This window comes from Microcaecilia unicolor, chromosome 4 (genome assembly GCF_901765095.1).
Source record: "Microcaecilia unicolor chromosome 4, aMicUni1.1, whole genome shotgun sequence".
NCBI classification, from domain to species: domain Eukaryota; kingdom Metazoa; phylum Chordata; class Amphibia; order Gymnophiona; family Siphonopidae; genus Microcaecilia; species Microcaecilia unicolor.
In genome coordinates, this window is record NC_044034.1 from 352,121,427 (window position 1) to 352,138,192 (window position 16,766).

Here is a 16,766-nt window from a genome sequence, read left to right on the forward strand (position 1 = left end):
GGCGCTGGGCTTCCATCCTTTGGCCCCCAAAGGAGAGTCTTAGAAGAATGTTACCTTTTTGTAGGTATTCTTGGTTTTCTATCTCTAAGAGAATTCTGAGCTACAAGTTTTAATGTGCTCAGATCCCTTTCTATTATACCCTAAACAAAGCCACAACATGATAGCTGAAGCATCACTTCCACTTTGGTGCAGTTATTCGGGACTTGCTGCATCCATCATCCCTTTCTCCAGTTTGTGGAAGCAAAACATCAATTAAATAATTCTGTCCTTTCTTTCAGAAGGGGTGCCCTCAGTTCAAGTGGATCAAATCCTTTACTTTTACACCATGTTTGCTGTGTACTTTAGAAGTGACCAACCAATTTCTACGGTTAGGCAGACTGATTTTGCCTCTTTGCAGGTTTCAGGTAAGACAAACCAATTTCTAAAACTATCATTGCCCAGTAGCTGAGGAGTGGCCTAGTGGTTAGGGTGGTGTACTTTGGTCATGGGGAACTGAGGAACTGAGTTCGATTCCCATTTCAGGCACAGGCAGCTCCTTGTGACTCTGGGCAAGTCACTTAACCCTCCATTGCCCCATGTAAGCCGCATTGAGCCTGCCATGAGTGGGAAAGCGCGGGGTACAAATGTAACAAAAAATATAAATATGTTGTCAGTTTCAAAAGGAAGTGAGCTTCTCAGGTTTGAGAACTTTCTACCAGAGGTGCTGTGTCCTTTTGGCAGAGTTATTATTGATACTCCCAATTTGCATCTGCAGACAAGTGCTATAGTTGTTCCTTCTTATATTCACAAAACATTGTCTGTTCCAAAGAGAAGCGTAACTGTATACTGTATCTGGGCACAAATTTAGTTGGGCAGAGATACAAGTCCCACCCACCTCAGGAAGTGCTTCGATATATCCCACAGGTTTTGGTTTGGTGAGGATGCTAAGGAGGGAGACATTAGATCTTTCTTACCAATTTTATTTCCTTTAGTGCTACCAGACCAGTCCAAAAGCCCTTCCTAATATATTTTCAGTTATTAAACCACTTTAGTATCCTTTCTCTCTTCATCATAAAACTATTTAGGTTCAATGTTCAGTCTTTGCTCAGTTTAACTTTTCAAAGGTTTTTTTTTTTTTTAATACTGGTAATGGTATTAGTAGTACAACTGCTCTAGCAAAATGGAAAGCAGATGGTCCATTGTTTTCTTATTCGAAATACTGAGTATCTAAGGCTGCATGGTGCCTTATGCAGGACTTTTTTTTTTTAAATCTGTTTCCATCTGTGGATGACATGCACAACCCAAAGGTTCTGGACTGGTATGATGGGACTTCACTGGCTTTCAGTACATTACAGGGCTAAATTTTAAACTATATCTGATCTTCAAGGCCCTTAAAGGAAATGGTCCCGAGTACTTGAAGAACAGATCACCCGCTACACACCTCCAAGGACACTAACCCCGTTTATAAAGTTGTGCGGCAATGCCAATGCAGCCCATTCAAAGTGAATGGGCTATCTGCAGTACTGCACCGCCAGCACAGCTCTGTAAACAGGGGCTTAAGGTTCTCCCAAGGAGTATCCCTAACCATACCCTCTCCAAAGGACATTACATGATGCGATACCCACCTTCTCCGCAATAGCCCCCACCCTCTGGAATGAACTCCATGAAAGGCTTCGCTTAACACAAGACAATCTCTACTTCAGAAATCAGGACAAAGCTTGACTCTTCAACCAGGCCTTTAATGGAAGAACTAACTTGCTAGTCTTACACACGAGTGGCACTGGCTGCACATGCTGTAGCAGGACATGTTTATCCACTCCTAACCTAGCAGAGATATTTAAGCACCTCTCTGACTTCATGTGCAACTTTCTTTAAATTAATCCTCTTATTTTCTAATTCCTCTTACATATATATGTTTCATCTTTGCTTACACCCTATACTGTCTACTAAAATGTTCTATTACGTAGTGTGTTCACATTTTAAGTAGTATACATACTTTGTATTATTTGAATATTTTTTACTGCTGTAATTGGCTATTGCTTATGTTTGACTTATTCATCTTACTGTACACCGCCTTAAGTGAATTCCTTTAAAAGGGTGGTAAATTAAATCCTAATAAAATAAAGGAATGAAAACTAGCAGGTAAGAACTTTCTTCTGCTGAAGAGATTCACCCAAGGCACTGTGTCCACCTGTTGATTGACAGATACAACCCACATGTTTTGGGCTGGTTTGGTGAAGACGATAAGCAGAGATTTTAAGCATTGTGATCCAGATAAGTGACAACTCCTAACCAGTTTCATCAATGGACTACCCAGGCCTTATTTGAATAGTGCTGCAGTGGTCAAAGAAACGTTTAGCTAGTACCACTTAATACTGGCCTTACTAGGACCTAGGTGTTGGCAGGTTCTCTTAAGTACTGGCCCCAAAGATTTCAGTTGCTACAAGTTAACAAGAATTTGTACTTTAAAAGCTACAAAACACATGACAACAGTACATATCAAAACTGATGGTGTTTATTGGTAATTGATCTATTTGAACAAGTGATGACACAGAAGACCTGTATAGTTTTAATGGATGCGCTTTCAGTTTTGTTTACCAAAATATTTCAGTTTTCCAGCTGGATCTGGGATTATCTGCACAATAAGAAAAAAAAAAAAAGGTCAAAACATTACGACTAAAATTTATAGAGATGGCAATCATACTCCACATACTGTGGCTTAGGAGTGAGGTTTTATCAGTAGCATGGTATATACAAAACTAACCCTTAACACACACTATAAGGGAACATTTCCTTATTCCCTCTCAACAACTGAAGTAAAAGAATAAAGGCCATTTTGTTTGATTGGTTTATGAGAAAGACATAAGGAAACTACATCTCCATCGCCCCTGAAACTTCTATAAATCAATATCTGTAATCAATTACCTTAGAAGCTACTTACATTTTTCCTTTGGCCACCACAATTTCATGACATCCTCAGTTTTGATCTTGTTAAACCAGAGGGCAGGCATGGCACAGATACCAAAGCACTTTGAAGTAATTCCCCCCTCTAATAATTTAAATAATTGTGCTTTCTAAACAAAATACAATGATGTCTATCTACTACTATTACTACTATTTAGCATTTCTATAGCGCTACAAAGCGTACGCAGCGCTTCACAAACATAGAAGAAAGACAGTCCCTGCTCAAAGAGCTTACAATCTAATAGACAAAAATAAAGAAAGCAAATCAATTAATGTGGGGGAGTGGTTACAAGTCAAAAGCAATGTTAAAGAGGTGGGCTTTCAATCTAGATTTAAAGATGGTCAAGGATGGGGCAGTAATATTCCAGTAAGATGTGTAAATAAAAAACTTAAAGCAAGACGGTCAATATATTGTATATGGATTTTCAGAAGGCACTTGGCAACATGAAAGACTCCTTATGATGAAGCCACAACTTAAGTACTGCAAGCAGTTCTGGGTAGCTGCACCTCAAAACAGCAGAATGAGGAGAAAAATGATTATAGGGCTGATCAGTCCTCTTATAAAAAGAAAGGCTCAACTGGTTAGGAGAAGAAACAAGTGACAGCTGATACCAACAGAGGTCTATAAAATTCTGTATGGTGTGAACAAGTTATTTATACTATCAAACAGTACTAAGACTAGAAGATGCTCCAATGAAACTATCCAGCAGTATATTTAGGAAATCATGTTTTGAGCCAACATGCAAACTCCAGAATTAATTCTGCTAGAAATGTGGTCAAGACGTATAGAATAGCTGAGTTAAGACCACCACAAAAAGGTCTGGACAAGTTACTGGAAGAGAGGTCCAAGAATAATCGTCAGCCAGACAGATTGGAAAGTCTCCAACATTTTACTTCCAGGAAGGAGCAAAATGGAACGTTCCTATTGGGATCCGACGGATACTTTCAAACAACTCACACTGGTCAGTGTTGGCCTAACCCAGCATGGCTATTATACATTTTAAATAATTAAAGATCATGCAGAGGCCAGTATTTAGCTGCAGTGTAACTTGGATGTTCTCAATTCATACATATGGCCCAGCAACACTATTCAGAGGAACTAAACAAACAATGGAAAATAAGGTGATATCTTTTTATTGGACTAGCTTTCAAAGGCCTTCTGTAGCTAGTGTTCATAGCACAAACAGGTACATAAGTGTGAGAAATTTCAATTTGCCTCGCAACACAAAATATCATAGGAGTTATGGCAATTTAAGGGGTCCTTTTTACAGAACGGTGGTAAGCCCAATGCAGGCTTACCACTGGCCCAACGTGCCCGCTGGTGGTAGTCCTGCTCCAAGCGTGTGCCATTTCTGAGGGAAAAAGAAAACCCCTGGAAACAGCTTGCGCAGCGGTTATTGGGCATCACCACGTGCTGCCCGGTTACCGCTGGATTAGCGCGGGAGCCCTTATCACCACCTTAATGGGTAGCTCCTACCCGTAACCTCCGCTCACAGGACAAATCCCTCCTATCAGTACCCTTCTCCACCACCGCCAACTCCAGGCTCCGCCCTTTCTGCCTTGCCTCACCCTATGCTTGGAATAAACTTCCTGAGCCCATACGCCAAGCCCCCTCCCTGCACATCTTCAAATCCTTGCTCAAAGCCCACCTCTTCAATGTAGTTTTCGGCACATAACCATTTACCTCTATTCAGGAAACCTAGACTTCCCCAATTTGATTGACTTCATACTTTGTCCTTTAGATTGTAAACTCCTTTGAGCAGGGACTGTCCTTCCTTGTTAAACTGTACAGCGCTGCGTGACCCTGGTAGCGCTTTAGAAATGTTAAGTAGTAGTAGTAGCGGTAATGGCTCCCCGCAGCATGGCCATGTGGTAAGAGTTCTCTTACCATATGGCCATGTGTGGCTGGGGGCTTTTTACCTGCTCTTACAATATTGGCTAAAGGAGGTGGAGATTTTTTTAGACTCATAATGGCAAAATATCAGTGACCTTACTAAGAGTCGTATAACTAAAATAAGGCACTGAAAATACTGAAGTCTTTTCCTCCACGATTTTGAATCAATTAGTCAGTGACTTTATATTAAACCTGCCACTATGGTTGTTATCTGTTGATATTAGGCAAACTGCAAGCCACATAATTTGTAGTTAAAGGCAATTTTCAAAGCCATTTATAAGGTTAAATCCACTGTTAGAAAATTACCCTCCCTCAAATGCAGTTAGAGGCTTGTCTATTGTTCCACAATGCACTGACGTCTAACCACACTGTGAGGAGGCACATCTGGGGAAGTATTTAGGTTGGGGGAGGCAAAATAAAAGCATAAATCAAATTTAAAAATCTTTGTGCATACTCATCCAGCAAAAATCTACCCAGAGAAAAGACAGATGCGAGTGACTACATATATTTTGTTTATGTTTGACCCCTTTAAAAAGTGCTACAAAATTTATCACCAATGTGAGAAGTCTACAAATTGCCCCTTTATGAAGATAAAATACATCAAAAGAGTGACTTACTGTTTCACTGCCAGGTTTCCAACCTGCAGGGCAAACTATGAAAACAAAAAAGACAAAATGTTAGTATGTGGCCTTTTCTAAACATTAAAAAGGCTTCACTGACTCTGTCATGTTACGCTAAATGGTTGACTGCTAGAGAGGTACTAAATAACAAATATCACACTCTGATGTACACACACCTTTGGCTTTTCAATGAATCTTGAATGCATAGCAATAAAGTGGAAGCCATGTTGCTAGTAAGGTGCAAATCTGTGGTGGTAATGCAAATACAATAATACAGTGCATACCTTCTCTTTAATAAGTGTCCCTTAAAGAATCAAAACTATCATTAAGCACCATCATTTAAATGTAGGTGTCAACTGATAAAGACCATGTGTTGCAACCCATTGCCTCCCACCTTTGTTGTTCTTGATAAACACAGTAAATGCAAAAGGCGATGAAATCTCATTGTGAAAATATGCTAGTGTCACATTAATAGTAGCCTAGTGGTTAGTGCAGTGGACTTTGATCCTGGGGAACTGAGTTTGATTCCCACTGCAGTGGCTTGTGACTCTGGGCAAGTCACTTAACCCTCTATTGCCCCTGGTACAAAATAAGTACCGGAATATATGTAAACCGCTTTGAATGTAGTTGCAAAAAAAAAAAAAACCTCAGAAAGGCGGTATATCAAGTCCCATTTCCCTTTTCCTCACCTATCCACACCCATCTTGTTAGAATATCAATGATATGCTTTGATGTCCCCATGCATACCTCCTACCCACCCCCATCCTCCCACCCTGTCAGACTTGAATGTTTTCACTTACCGTATTTTTCGGACTATAAGACGCACTTTTTTCCCCCAAAATTTGGGAGAAAAATGGGGGGTGCGTCTTATAGTCCGAAGGTAGCGTTTTTGGACCTCCGTTGTGTACTTACAGGATTCCATGTTCCCTGGTGGTCTAGTGACGTCGGGGCAGGAAAGAGCCCCCTCTTTCCTGCCCATCGCGCTGCTCTCCGTGCTTCTCAATGCTTTCTGACGGTATCGCCGAGACCATCAGAAAGCATGGAGAAGCACGGAGAGCAGCGCGATGGGCAGGAAAGAGGGGGCTCTTTTCTGCCCCGACGTCACTAGACCACCAGGGAACATGGAATCCTGTAAGTACACAACGGAGGTCCAAAACCCGGACAAGACGCACCGGAGCACCTAGGTTTTAGAGGAGGGAAAGAGGAAAATGTTTTTTTTCCTATTTCCCTCCTCTAAAACCTAGGTGCGTCTTATGGTCCGGTGCGTCTTATAGTCCGAAAAATACGGTATATACACTGTCAGCTAGCACATTTGCTTATTTGCGATCTGAGGAAGAAGGGCAACCTTCGAAAGCTAATCAAGAAATGTATTAAGTTATGTCCAATAAAAAAGGTATCATATTTTCTTTTCCATGTTTTATTTTGTTTGATTTCTATTGATAACCTTAAGAGTGGACTAACACGGCTACCACACTCCTTTCCTTTTCATGTAAAAATGTTGGCCTGATATTCAAAGCCAATTTAAGCAGGCAGGAGTTGGTGTTTGTTTTAAATAAAAAGTTTGTCGTCGCGATTTGTTGGATCAGGTCCCTAGTTTGACCCTTGTCTTAGGCCTTCTGCTCCCACATCCATGACTGAATATGCTGCAGAAGGCAGCGTGCACAGCCTGAGAGGGGGTTGTCATTGCTTTAGGGCAATGCACAGTGGCTGGACTAAGGGCCAATGATTGCAGGATTCCAAAAGAAGCTCTGTTGCATGGCTCCCAGTCCAGTATGGTCACTGCTGTGACCAGATTAGATATGCTGGGTGGGGGGGGGGGGGGGGGGAGGCAGATAAAATATGGGAAAATATCCTTAGGTAATTTCAAATGAAGGCTCATGGCCCCAGATCATAAGTCTGGTTCCAACTGAGGAGAAAGTATAAAAGGAGAGGGAGGGACTGCTTGGTCATAAACGTATAGCTTTTCACTATCAAGCCAAAATGCTGTTAAGTTTCTTATCCATTGCTAATGTGCTACTGTCAGTACTTTAATGAAACTAGTGTGTCATTGCTGTTCAGATGGAAAATACTGTTGTACTTATGTCTCATGCTTTAGTACATAACAACATTAACAATCCCTGAAGCTCAGGCTACTCTGAATACAAAGCTTAATTTCTGGGGGGAACAGTGTAGAATGCAGCTCTGCCACTTCTTTTCAGATTCCAAATCCATAGCAGCAGGGATGCTGTGCTATAGAGAGCCTGCAGGGAAGAGGAGAGGAAGATGGGAGCCCCCCATTCTCATGTTATTCCTTGCCCAAGCTCCTTTTCTTATTTTGTCTACAAATTATGCCCTGCTACTACATACTCTGTGCATCAGTTTAGTTTTTTTTTCTTAAGTGTGGAACCAACACTACTCTCCAATTTTAAGAATTGCCAAACTGGGTCAGATAAAATATGATATAGTCTAAGAATCCTAAATTGGACAGAAGCAAGCAGTAGGTTCTAATAGGAAGCATATAAAGAACCCACGCACATACCCAGGCAGACAAATACGGTGGCCACTGAAGTCATGGCTCAAGCAATATCTTGCCCAACTCAGTACCAGCATCTAGAGAGGGTGGGCCAGAGATTAGCTTGTTTGGCCCCTCCAACCACAAAGGTGTTCTGCAGTCTGTGTGTTTGAAGTTGTCCTCACCAGTTAACATTTAAAAATGCACTGAACCAGGGATCGGTTCACATTTTTTAAAAATTCTTTCCAGCCCAAAACACTATGGGAATGAAATGGTTATTTTATTTATTTATTGCATTTGTATCCCACATTTTCCCACCTTTTTGCGGGTTCAGTGTGGCTTACAATACGTTATGAAAGCTGGAAATACAATTTGTTACAACTCAGTTATGGATTACATTATGAGGAGTTATGCGAGACAAAGTCAAGTATCATTAAGGAATATATGTCTGTGGGCAACCCCCCCCCCCCCCCCCAATTACATTTGACATGGAGGAAAAATTGGGGAAGACACACCTTCAGTTCAAAAATGGACTACACTGGATCTGCAGTTCTACAAAAATAAAGCCCTCTGCCCCCCTCCTCCCCCCCCCCTCAAAAATGGCCCAATTCAATATTATGGAAGAGGTAATTCCAGCAGCTGCAACACAGAAATGCTTAAAAACTGAACCAAAATAGGGAATTGCGCCTCCTCCCCTCCCACAGTACATAAGTAATGCCATACTGGGAAAAGACCAAGGGTCCATCGAGCCCAGCATCTTGTCCACGACAGCGGCCAATCCAGGCCAAGGGCACCTGGCAAGCTTCCCAAACGTACAAACATTCTATACATGTTATTCCTGGGATTTTGGATTTTTCCAAGTCCGTTTAGTAGCGGTTTATGGACTTGTCCTTTAGGAAACCGCCCAATCCCCTTTTTAAACTCTGCTAAGCTAACCGCCTTCACCACATTTTCCGGCAATGAATTCCAGAGTTTAATTACATGTTGGGTGATTTGTTTTAAATTTACTACACTGTAGTTTAATCGCATGTCCCCTAGTCCTAGTATTTTTGGACAGCGTGAACAGACGCTTCATATCCACCTGTTCCACTCTACTCATTATTTTATATACCTCTATCTTGTCGCCCCTCAGCCGTCTCTTCTCCAAGCTGAATAGCCCTAGCCTCCTTAGTCTTTCTTCATAGGGAAGTCATCCCATCCCCGCTATCATTTTAGTCGCCCTTCGCTGCACCTTTTCCAATTCTACTATATCTTTCTTGAGATGCGGCGACCAGAATTGAACACAATACTCAAGGTGCGGTCGCACCATGGAGCGATACAACGGCATTATAACATCCTCACACCTGTTTTCCATACTTTTCCTAATAATACCCAACATTCTATTCGCTTTCCTAGCCGCAGCAGCACACTGAGCAGAAGGTTTCAGTGTGTTATCGACGACGACACCCAGATCCCTTTCTTGGTCCGTAACTCCTAACGTGGAACCTTGCATGACGTAGCTATAATTCGGGTTCTTTTTTCCCCACATGCATCACCTTGCACTTGCTCACATTAAACGTCATCTGCCATTTAGCCGCCCAGTCTCCCAGTCTCGTAAGGTCCTCTTGTAATTTTTCACAATCCTGTCGCGAGTTAACGACTTTGAATAACTTTGTGTCATCAGCAAATTTAATTACCTCGCTAGTTACTCCCATCTCTAAATCATTTATAACTATATTAAAAAGCAGCGGTCCTAGCACAGACCTCTGAGGAACCCCACTAACTACCCTTCTCCATTGTGAATACTGCCCATTTAACCCCACTCTCTGTTTCCTATCCTTCAACCAGTTTTTAATCCACAATAGGACATTTCCTCCTATCCCATGACCCTCCAATTTTCTCTGTAGCCTTTCATGAGGTACCTTGTCAAACGCCTTTTGAAAATCCAGATACACAATATCAACCGGCTCCCCTTTGTCCACGTTTGTTTACTCCTTCAAAGAATTGAAGTAAATTGGTCAGGCAAGATTTCCCCACACAAAAGCCGTGCTGACTCGGTCTCAGTAATCCATGTCCTCGGATGTGCTCTGTAATTTTGTTTTTAATAATAGCCTCTACCATTTTCCCCGGCACCGACGTCAGACTCACCAGTCTATAATTTCCCGGATCTCCCCTGGAGCCTTTTTTAAAAATGGGCGTTACATTGGCCACCCTCCAATCTTCCGGTACCACGCTCGATTTTAAGGATAAGTTGCATATCACTAGCATTAGCTCCGCAAGCTCATTTTTCAGTTCTATCAGTACTCTAGGATGAATACCATCCGGTCCAGGAGATTTGTTACTCTTCAGTTTGCCGAACTGCCCCATTACGTCCTCCAGGTTTACCGTGAAGTCAGTAAGTTTCTCCGACTCGTCCGCTTGAAATACCATTTCCGACACAGGTATCCCACCCAAATCTTCCTCGGTGAAGACCGAATCAAAGAATTCATTCAGTCTCTCCGCTACGTCTTTGTCTTCCTTGATCGCCCCCTTTTACCCCTCGGTCATCCAGCGGCCCAACCGATTCTTTTGCCGGCTTCCTGCTTTTAATATACCGAAAAATTTTTTTACTATGTTTTTTTGCCTCTAATGCTATCTTTTTTTCGTAATCCCTCTTGGCTTTCTTTATCTGCGCCTTGCATTTGCTTTGACACTCCTTATGCTGCTTCTTGTTATTTTCAGACGGTTCCTTCTTCCATTTTCTGAAGGCGTTTCTTTTAGCCCTAATAGCTTCCTTCACCTCACTTTTCAACCAGGCCGGCTGTCTTTTGGAGTTCCGTCTTTCTTTTCTAATTCGCGGAATATGTATGGCCTGGGCCTCCAGGATGGTAGTTTTGAACAGCGTCCACGCCTGTTGTGCAAGTTTTTACTCTGTCAGTTGCCCCCCTAAGTTTTTTTTTTACCTGTTCTTCTCATTTTATCATAGTCTCCTTTTTTAAAGTTAAACGCTAACGTATTTGACTTTCTGTGTACAGTTACTTCAAGGTCGATATCAAAACTGATCATATTATGGTCACTGTTATCAAGCGGCCCCAGTACCATAACGTCCCTCACCAGATCATGCGCTCCACTAAGGACCAAGTCTAGAATTTTTCCTTCTCTCGTCGGCTCCTGCACCAGTTGCTCCATAAAGCTGTCCTTGATTTCATCAAGGAATTGTATCTCTGTAGCATGTCCCGATGTTACATTTACCCAGTCTATATTTGGATAATTGAAGTCATCCATTATTATCACATTGCCCATTTTGTTCTCGTCTCTGATTTCTTTTATCATTTCTGTGTCTACCTGCTCATCCTGGCGAGGCGGACGGTAGTACACTCCTATCACCGTTTTTTTCCCTTTTATACATGGAATTTCAACCCACAATGATTCAAAGGTGTGATTTGTGTCCTGCTGAATTTGTAATCTGAGTCAAGGCTCTCGTTAATATACAATGCTACCCCTTCACCAGTCCAGTCCACCCTATCACTACGATATACTTTGTACCCCGGTATGACAGTGTCCCACTGGTTATCCTCCTTCCACCAGGTCTCAGTAATGCCTATTATATCCAATTTTTCGTTTAGTGCAATATATTCCAACTCTCCCATCTTATTTCTTAGACTCCTAGCATTTGCATATAGACATTTCAGAGTATGTTTGTTCTTATTTGCATGATGCTTAGTACCTGACACTATTGATTTGACATCTTTTGTCTGATCTTTAGTTGTATTTAAGGGCACCTGGTCTACCACGGTCTGTTGTGCAACCTCACTATCCAGAAACCCTATCTTCCCTGTTTGTGAGGTATACAAATATGGAGAGGAGTTGGAAATAATTCCATGGACTCATACTCCTCTTGCTTTCCCTAGCACATACCCCTACTGGGTTTTCTAATGAGCAGAGTGCACATACCTGATGGAGCAGACAGAATGAGAATTAATCTAACAAAATATCTGGAGTGGTTGAAGTCATTGCAGTGCCTGCCTATCATGTGGTGGGTTAGGTTTATTATTATTAAGCCATTGTATTGTGCACTGCATAGAGATGCGCCTGGATTCCATATATGGTGCACAAAATTGTGCATGAAAAGTTGGGTGTGTGCACAATTTGAGTAACAAACCAATCAGTGCTAATTATTGGTGCTAATTGGCAAGATGTGTGTGTAAACTTGTGCATGGATCTGAAAAGGGGGCATGGCCATGGAAGGCATGCAGTGTTATAGAATTCACACCAATGGCTATTATTTTGTAATAGATTGTTGGAAAACAAACATGCAATCCTAAGTAGTAAATTCAGTATATCCAACTAGCACCAATACACCTCATACAGACTACTATCACTTCATGATTTAATGATTTAAATAATTTAAATGACCTCAGCGATGTCCGTTGCCATCATATTTATTGTAATGGCAACGTTAGACAACATCAATCATCTTCATCGGTTCACTGTAGAGTAATTCAAAACTTTTATTTTTTAATTTTTAAATTGACTTAGCTTTCGGCTTAGCTTTTAGAGTCCATCTCTCTTCAGACTCAGGGGGTCAAATGCCCGACATATGTTTCGCCCGAGACCGAGCTGTCTCAAGGGACTACCCCCTGAAGGTATTTTAGCGTCAGCTCTGCCCTATATAGTATGAACAAAGATCTATACTATATAGGGCAGAGCTGACGCTAAAATACCTTCAGGGGGTAGTCCCTTGAGACAGCTCGGTCTCGGGCGAAACATATGTCGGGCATTTGACCCCCTGAGTCTAAAGAGAGATGGACTCTAAAAGCTAAGCCGAAAGCTAAGTCAATTTAAAAATTAAAAAATTAAAAAATAAAAGTTTTGAATTACTCTACAGTGGACCGATGAAGATGATTGATGTTGTCTAACGTTGCCATTACAATAAATATGATGGCAACGGACATCGCTGAGGTCATTTAAATTATTTAAATCATTAAATCATGAAGTGATAGTAGTCTGTATGAGGTGTATTGGTGCTAGTTGGATATACTGAATTTACTACTTAGGATTGCGTGTTATAGAATTTGGCAGATCCGTGCCTAAGGATTTACACCACGTTTCAGTTGGTGTAAATCCTCATGCCTAAAAGTTAAGTGCAGATCGTATAAATGGCACACAACTCAGAGAGCAGTTGAGAGAATAGCACTTAGCACTCTGTTTGGTCCTATATGTGTAAACTCTCAATGGTATGAAGGTGTCATAAAGGACACTGAGAACTGCTAATTCAGGGCTGTTGATTCCTGCAGTTCACAAGGCCCAATTAACAGTTACCCTGGATCAATGTTTTTTGGCTGCAGGCCCCATCTATAGAAATTCTTATTAGTTAATATTCACCTTGAACAGGATTTTTTTGTCCTTTTATAAAAAGTGAAGTTACTTGTTTCATTTAGCTTGTCCAGAATAGACTGTTTTTTTTAAAACTTTGCTCGTGTTATACCGTTTTGAGTAATTCTTTATATTGTACCTGCTCTGGACAAATGCCTTTTTTTTTTTTTTTTAATGAAGCACCATTTTGAACGTGGGCACTGATGGGGGTAGAGGCATCGCATCCAGGGATCCCTCCTGCTTTCTATTAGATCCCAGAAGACCCCTGGGGGGTTTGGGGAGAAGAGGGGTAATGATTCTCCATCTGGCTTCTTTGACAGAAGGTGAGCTTGCCTTCAGGCCTGTTATAAGCATTGCTGCAGCAATGCTAATTGAAGAGTTGAGGACATTACGTTCTCTGTGTGTGTGTGTGTGGTGGGGGAGGAGGAGGGATTGGGGTTTGTAACATAGTAACATAGTAGATGACGGCAGAAAAAGACCTGCACGGTCCATCCAGACTGCCCAACAAGATAAATCACTGCTCCGGTTGGACATGCTGGTCGATACCTGTGTCATCCTTTCTAGGTATTTTACAATGCTTCATGTTTATTGTATTTATCCACCCTAAGCATACATACAATATCTAGACAAACAGCAGAGCCTTTTGTAAAACACAGGAGCAACTGAGCACATCTTAACCTGGACATCTCAATTCCCTTTTCATCCTATCTAAAACAGGCCTCTTAGTTTCATTGTATTATTATTGTCAAACCAATGGAACCATTCCATTGAAACCACCTTTCCCTTTTACCCACCAGGTCAGGTGGTCCCCTCCTGCCAAACAAAGATACAGACACATACAGATCCAGAAGGGCTGGAAAGAATTCATGTGCCAATCTCTGCATGATTTCCTCATTTGTTTTAAGTCTTCTGTATTTGTAAATGCTTTGATTTAGTTTCTGGTTCTGTTTCCAGTTTGTTTACAGGCATAGGTGTAGGCACTGTGGGTTTTTCAGCACCCCTACTATTCTCTCCTGTATTTCTGTAGATTGAGAGATGAGAGACTACTGTTTGGCCTCTCCCTCAGCCTACTGGCCGGCTGCAGTGTCCTAGAATGGACACACTTCTTGCCAACTCCTCAGGAGCAAGAATGCTGCTGTGAAGGGTTGGAAGAAGAAGAAAGGAGCTTAATTTCAAAAACAGGCTGTGTGGTAAGGACAAGGGCTGAGAGTGGAGCTATGAGAGAGGAAAAGAGGGCACTGTGAAGCGAATTGAAAGGTATTACTGCCTGTGTGAGAGAATAATGCTCTGTAGAGTTGGACATGGCAGAAAGGAGTTGCAAAGGGAAGAGACTGGGAGATGAGGAAAGGGACTGGAGAAGAATAGATATAAACTGTGAGGGTGAGAGCAGCTGACAGAAAGGACTTGGGCTGTCATGGGGAAGGAAGCTTGTATAAGGGGAAATGATCTGGGAGAAAGGAAGATGATAAAAGAGCTGGGAGAGAGGACAGGAGCTGTGGGGGACTAGGAAAGAAGGGAGCTGAGAGGAAGGCTGTGAAAGGAAATGAGAGTTGTGGTGGAGAAAGGTGAGACATGAAGGTGAGAGAAAGAAGAGGCAGGAGAGAGGGAAGCAAGGGAATGGAAGGGAACGGAGAACAGAATTTCTTAAAAAGAGAATGAATATGAGGGCACAGAGGAAACTTAAGAGAAGATCAAGATCAAGAAGGGACACAAGACTGAAATTAAACTACATACAAGACTGAAATTAAACTACATACTCAAAAGTTGGTACATTGTTAAGTAAAGATTTCTATGCTAGGGGGTTGGGTCAAAGGTGTCCAGCTGGTATTATGCCCTTCTCCACCCCTACACTCATTAGGATAAACAGATTATCAGAAAGACAAGGGGGAACTGGAGGTGCTGTGGTCTGAAAAAACTAAAAATGGTTCATCTCTGGCAGTTTTGTTAAGGAGAGGACCTAGGGTCAAGCCTTCAAATTGAGAGTGGAAAGAGAGGAAAAGTATTTCCTTTTTTTTCCACGGAAAAAAAAAAAGCAAACAAACAACAACAACAAAGAAAAAAATGATCACACCACTTGTTCAATCTTTATGGGAGGCAATAGGGATTGGCCAAGCAGTCTGTTGCCTTGGGCAAAGAAATAGCATAACAGGAAGATGTGACAGGAGAAATGAATGGAGTCTGGAAGAGGATTATTTCACAGTACACTGTTTCGTAAACTGTGTGTTTTTTGATTTAGGTTCACTTCTGGCTCAGCTATTGAGCCCTAACTTTCATTCTCACTAGTCACAGCACAGTTCTACTGCTCCACTCTCGACTTGGCTCAGAACCAGCTTTTGCGGGTGTGTGTCCTGTGTGGCTACATAAAGCACCATGAATGAGAAGGTACTACAATACTGCAATCCACCAACATGTCCTTCCACATTATGTAGGCAGAGGAAACAAGGGGATGCTGGGTAGGAGAATTAATAAAGAATGGAGTGCTGTGCCAAAGCAAAACGGCCGCCAATTTCCATTTCTGCACTTACTCTGTAACCATCAGAATTTTATCAGGTGGGCTGGCATGCCATGGTCCAATATAAATGCATGCTTTTGTGTTTACCCACTCAGAATGTGATGTATGGAGTTTTCAGCTGAGGGCAGGAAGCACTGTGCACAGCTGTGGAGCTGCTGACTGCTGAGCTTCCAAGGCCTGGGCATGTAGGTGGTGGAGCAGCTTATGGGGACTTTTTAGGCATGGGACTGCCTCAGTCTCAGAGCCCAAGAATTACAAAAGAAATTATTCAGGAGGTGAATGACAAGCATCGTCCAAAAGAAAAATGTTCTGCAGCTCTTGGAACAGGCAGAAGGGGATCTATACCTATGGGGAAAGGAGAATAAAATGAGAAGTGAACTTAAGCTGCTGTGCAGGAGTGAGAATTGGAGACCAGTGAAGAGATGGGTGAGCCTAGTCTGAAAGCAAGAGGAGTTGGCTAGGGAGGGGTGAGAGGAGCACAGCAAGTCAAGTTAGGTGGAAAGAGGTGGCAAAGAAGTTTAGGATGGGGACAGAGCAAGTAGGGGAGCTATAAAGTGTAGATACATACCTGTAGCAGGTATTCTCCGAGGACAGCAGGCTGATTGTTCTCATGATTGGGTCGTCATCTGCGACGGCCCAGGAGACCGGCAAATCTCTAAAGCAAAACAAAAACTTTCTAGAACGCACCGGAATGCGGGCAGAGCGAACTGCGCATGTGTGAACGGCTTCCCGCCCGCAGCACGAGCGTAACATCGTCAGTTTAATAAAAAAGCAACCAGAGAATTAGAACAACTCCAAAGGGGAGGTGGGTGGTTTGTGAGAACAATCAGCCTGCTGTCCTCGGAGAATACCTGATACAGGTATGTACCTACACTTTCTCCGAGGACAAGCAGGTTGCTTGTTCTCACGATTGGGGTATCCCTAGCAACCAGGCTCACTCAAAACAATGAACATTGGTCAATTGGGCCTCGG

General features: G+C 42.2%; 1 protein-coding gene across 1 annotated transcript in view; it reads right to left on the reverse strand.

The window, feature by feature from the left end:
• Positions 1-2,472: 2,472 nt before the first annotated feature.
• Positions 2,473-16,766, reverse strand: part of PRDX4 (peroxiredoxin 4) — a 32,090-nt gene continuing 17,796 nt past the window's right edge. Inside the window, exons 6-7 of the mRNA XM_030202251.1 lie at positions 5,455-5,489; positions 2,473-2,614 (exon numbers count right to left, since the gene is read on the reverse strand). Of these exons, the coding sequence (XP_030058111.1) occupies positions 2,564-2,614; positions 5,455-5,489 (86 nt within the window). The 3' untranslated portion in view covers positions 2,473-2,563. The remainder of the gene's footprint in view (positions 2,615-5,454; positions 5,490-16,766) is intronic.